The 4,565-nt window shown below is 40.2% G+C and overlaps 1 protein-coding gene across 1 annotated transcript; it reads left to right on the top strand.

The window, feature by feature from the left end:
• The first annotated feature begins 569 nt into the window (after positions 1-569).
• Positions 570-3,880, top strand: foxf2a (forkhead box F2a). The gene is made up of 2 exons (XM_064927671.1): positions 570-2,051; positions 3,194-3,880. Exons 1-2 carry the CDS (start codon positions 1,055-1,057, stop codon positions 3,367-3,369), a joined length of 1,173 nt encoding a protein of 390 aa, XP_064783743.1. The 5' UTR covers positions 570-1,054; the 3' UTR covers positions 3,370-3,880.
• Positions 3,881-4,565: the final 685 nt, after the last annotated feature.

The raw sequence follows: 4,565 nt of genomic DNA, 5'->3' as shown, positions 1-4,565 counted from the left end.
AGCATGCTTCCACTCATGGCAAAGTCCTATCATGAACATCCCCCAACAAATTAACACGACAACTAAGGACTATTATTACCTTTGCTAGACAAAACCGCAAGCTCGAAGAAGCTCTGACTGTTCAGCAAAATACTATTATCTGTAGTTATCTACTCTTCTTGTCTTTTTTTCCATCTTCAAGTCATCATAGGTCCAATGTGCTATCATTCAAGCGCAACCTATTTTGAATAAGGACAACAGAGAGCATCATGAATGAACACAATAATTAATTAATTAGAATGCTATCACAGTATATATATTGTACAACTAAACTAGAATTCTACTAAATAGAATAGGGCTATACTGTGTTTCTGTCTCTCTGGTATATAAGCAAGCGGTGTCATAGTTAATTTGGAGCCATTGCCTTCATCCTTTGGCTGTTGCAGTGTTGACTGCAGTGTCTAAATACGTTTGATAAATGGTGTAATTGCGTGTATTAGAGTTGTGAGGAGCGGGTGGGAGGAGGTCTCTGTTAGTCCTCTGCTCTGCGCTGTGTTATGTGTGGCTCTTGCTAGAATTATGTCTGGACGGAGGCCAGATCTGGCAGGGGTTGGATCTCGAGATCCCAGCGATTTCTTAGAGGGATTTAGCCGGGATCTATAGGGCAGAGAGAGATTGAAGAATTGATAGGTGGTCGAGTTTTGTTTGGCGGAGTGGGATATGCGCAGGAAAGTCGAAGAGCTTTATGTTTCCCCTCTTAAAGGGTTATTTCCAGAGATGGCCACAGTGAGACGGAGTTGGAGCAGCGGCCACACCGATACACAGCTATTTTTCCTGATTATAACAGCAATACACGTGCAGTGAATCGCCACTGGACACTAACTTCTTCGATTATCCATTTGGAAACATATTTTTTAGAACGTCTGAAGTAGCTGACTGAAGAGGATTTGGTGTAGCCTACTTCTTGGACATTTCAGGGCAGTATTAGACATTTCAGCTCAGTGGAACAAAAGTCGAGCAAGGCATTGGTCATAGCCTACACTTGTCCTTCTGTGTCTCTAAAGTGGACGCAAACATGACGACTGAGAGCTCACAGCAACATCTGGTGCCGTCTCATCCTCTGAGATGCAGCCCAGCAGCCGGAGTGATGCACGCCACACCGATGAGCGCACAGCCAGTGGCGGAGAGCTCAACAAATGCATCAACCAAAGGGAAAAAGGGCAACTCTGGCTTGAGGCGACCTGAGAAACCGCCCTATTCATACATCGCCCTTATTGTGATGGCTATCCAAAGCTCCCCGACAAAGACGCTTACTCTGGCAGAAATATATCAGTTCCTTCAGGCCCGTTTCCCGTTCTTTATGGGGTCTTACCAGGGCTGGAAAAACTCAGTGAGGCACAACCTGTCTTTAAACGAGTGCTTCATCAAACTACCTAAGGGCCTCGGCAGACCAGGGAAGGGCCACTACTGGACTATAGACCCGGGCAGTGAGTTTATGTTCGAGGAGGGATCCTTCCGTCGCAGACCTCGCGGATTCCGTAGGAAATGCCAAGCTCTGAAACCTATGTATCGAATGATGAATGGCATCGGTTTTGGAGCGTCGATACTTCCCCAAAACTTTGATTTCCAGAACCCCTCCGCGTCCTTGGCATGTCATGCTAACGGTTACAACCTGGACGTGATGGGGAACACGGTGCCAGGGAGCTACGACGGGCTGGGTGGAGGGCATCATGTCCCTCATATGTCACCAAGCCCCGGGTCCACCTACATGGCGGCTTGTCAGGTGGCGTCTAATGGAGACTACTGCCCGGACAGCAGTAGTAGCCCTTTGCACACCTCCCCGGCTGCGATGGCAGTGGGCACTTTGGACTGTCATTCTCCCTACGCCAGTGCTTCTCCCTACGCCAGTGCCCCCTCACACTGGGCATCACCTGGTATGTCTCCATATATCAAGCAGCAATCCCTGGCCTCAAACAGTCCCACATCCTCCGCCTTGCACTCCAGCATGTCCCCATACTCTCTGGAGCAAAGCTATCTCCATCACAACGGAAGGGACTCATCTGACATTTCAGGTAGGCTTTACTTTCCTGTCAATATAGGCGAACACAATCTTTAATTGGTGCAATATATGGCCAATTATAAAATATACAACTCGTATACAACCAATCGTCCACTCCGATGGATAGTTTGCATTAAATAGTTCGTATTTCTATGAGTTATTTCATTTGTAAGTAGTCGAGATGGGCAATTGCAAATTGCGAATCAGAGGGAAGTAGACATCTGGCCTAGTTAGGCAACACGGACATTACTCTGCTTGTCCACTTATGACCAAAAGACTATTACAGAACTATGAAAATATGACGAAAAATAGAAACAATAAAGTCATATTTCTAACAATATTAAAGCATTGCCAAGATTAATAGAATCATTCCCAATAAAGTTGAACACGTAGCCTAGATTTTCTTTTCAAGTCCTTATTTAAAATGCTCCAAACAACAATATGTGACATGACAATAATATGACAACACCCAATTATGTGTAAATTAATATACAACAATATATCTATGTCAACACTGAATACAGTTTTACATATCTATAAAAATGATTTATTGTGACCATTGTGAACATGTGACCTTTACTCAATGGTCTCCAAAAGGTTTACACTTATTGAGCAACACATAAATGGTATAACGGTAATATTACTGATTTAAATAAATAGGTTCAACAGAAACACCACTGCTGTTTCTGAAATAGTTATAGATTTTACAGATATTAGGCTAAAGCAGCATTATCCCAATACTGTCGTGTACGTAATAAATATAAGGCAAATTTAGGACTAAATAGAAAGCAAAGTAATTATGGTATATATTTAAAATGTAATGAAAATAGAACGACACTCACAACATTCTGAAATGCCAACCTTAAATTGACAAATAGGTCTACTATTTTCACATTGTAAAAGTAATGTTTCATAAATTCGTTTGTTTTTCGTGATCATGTATGCTCTAAATGATCTGCATGTTTAAGGAAAAATTCAAGCCTACCATTTTATAAAAATAATTGGAGTATATTCCATTTAGATAAATACAACGTCCAAATATTGGCACCTATAGGCTGAAACACACGCCATCGATTGCAGTCATTATGTGTATTAGAATAAGTAGTATTTACAAGGTTTGTGTTTGACTGTCACCTCTCTTCCATCTGTTTGCAGTGGGATTATCTCGATACTCAAGCCCTTCATCGCCAGTGTGTGATAGGAAAGATTTTTTTTTAAACTTTAACGGAATTTCTTCGTTTCACCCGGCGACTCCCAGTGGATCATACTATCACCAGCTACATCACCATCACCAGAGCGTCTGTCAGGATGTCAAGCCATGCATCATGTGAAATAAACGCAATAATTAATTGCCATCTTGGATGAAGCTCACATGAACTACACTATATACAAGCTATACGCTTATACCATTTGTCCCTTGCCAAGTCCGGTACAAATATCTAAGACGAATTAGGAGAATGTAGGCTATATATACATAACATCGGGCACTCTATTTGTCTCTGAGAAGGTCAGTGTCACGACACCATTCCGGAGAAATTAAAAACGACTGAGTGCATGAAGTAAAAATTGAAAAAAATGCATGTATTGCCATTGCCCAACACGTTGTCAATCATGGCTCAGACAGCTCGTCCATGCCATGATCTATTCAGAAGTTATTGTATCATTCAATATTGTAGGTTAGTTTGTGAGTACCAGTTATCGACATGGATAAAATGTCATATCCAACCACATTAAATGTGTTTACTTAAAAATACATGCACATTCACCCCGGGTTATCTTTAGCTATTTGCACTTACATCTAGACCCCAGAGTTGTTGTTTTTTTTTTTTTCGCTGTAGGCTACAGCAACCAATAAATATATATATTTTAAAACTGTTTGGATTAGTTTTTATTCAAAGATAAATGTATACAGCAAGGGAATTATTTCCCAAGATTGCGTTTGAGACAATTTGACCACTTTATGACAATGAGGTGTTTTGGTATGTTGTTTTTGTTATTGCAAACCTTAATATAACTGTTGTTATTGTTATAGCATACTATTTTAATTCAATGAATGCACTTTTTACAAATAATTACAAACATATTAATACCTATAATGTATTATTCAGCATATACTGTACAAATGCAATGTTTGATTTAGTTATCAATCAGTAGCCTTGCGAAACATGAATATTAGATGGACATTTCAATTAGAAATGTAATCAAAGGTAAAGTTACATTGCAACAATGAGAATGGGAACCCTGGTGAATGGTGAATCGGGGAAAACACGAGAACCAAGCAAATCCACATCCCTCAAATCTGATGTCTTAAAAAAAAGCATAGCTAAAATTACGATCACAGGCAGCTCACCTTCTCCATACTACATACAACTGAAACCTAGTACTAATTTAACCCTCCTGTTGTGTTCGTTTCATGTTCTGTGTTTCCAGTCCAAAATGACCGCCACATTATAGCTGATTATAAATCCATAATAACACATATATTATCACCTAATGTTGTGTTAGATCTTTTGATCAATTTAAGTTC

The sequence above is a fragment of the Oncorhynchus masou genome, chromosome 3 (assembly GCF_036934945.1).
Source record: "Oncorhynchus masou masou isolate Uvic2021 chromosome 3, UVic_Omas_1.1, whole genome shotgun sequence".
Lineage (NCBI taxonomy): Eukaryota > Metazoa > Chordata > Actinopteri > Salmoniformes > Salmonidae > Oncorhynchus > Oncorhynchus masou.
This window is presented reverse-complemented; position numbering and strand designations above follow the sequence as displayed.

Excerpts from the sequence above, each read along its gene's own strand:
- foxf2a (XM_064927671.1), top strand. The coding sequence starts at position 1,055 with ATGACGACTGAGAGCTCACAGCAACATCTGGTGCCGTCTCATCCTCTG. Across the intron at positions 2,052-3,193 it reads GGACTCATCTGACATTTCAG|TGGGATTATCTCGATACTCA; the intron begins GTAGGCTTTACT and ends ATCTGTTTGCAG.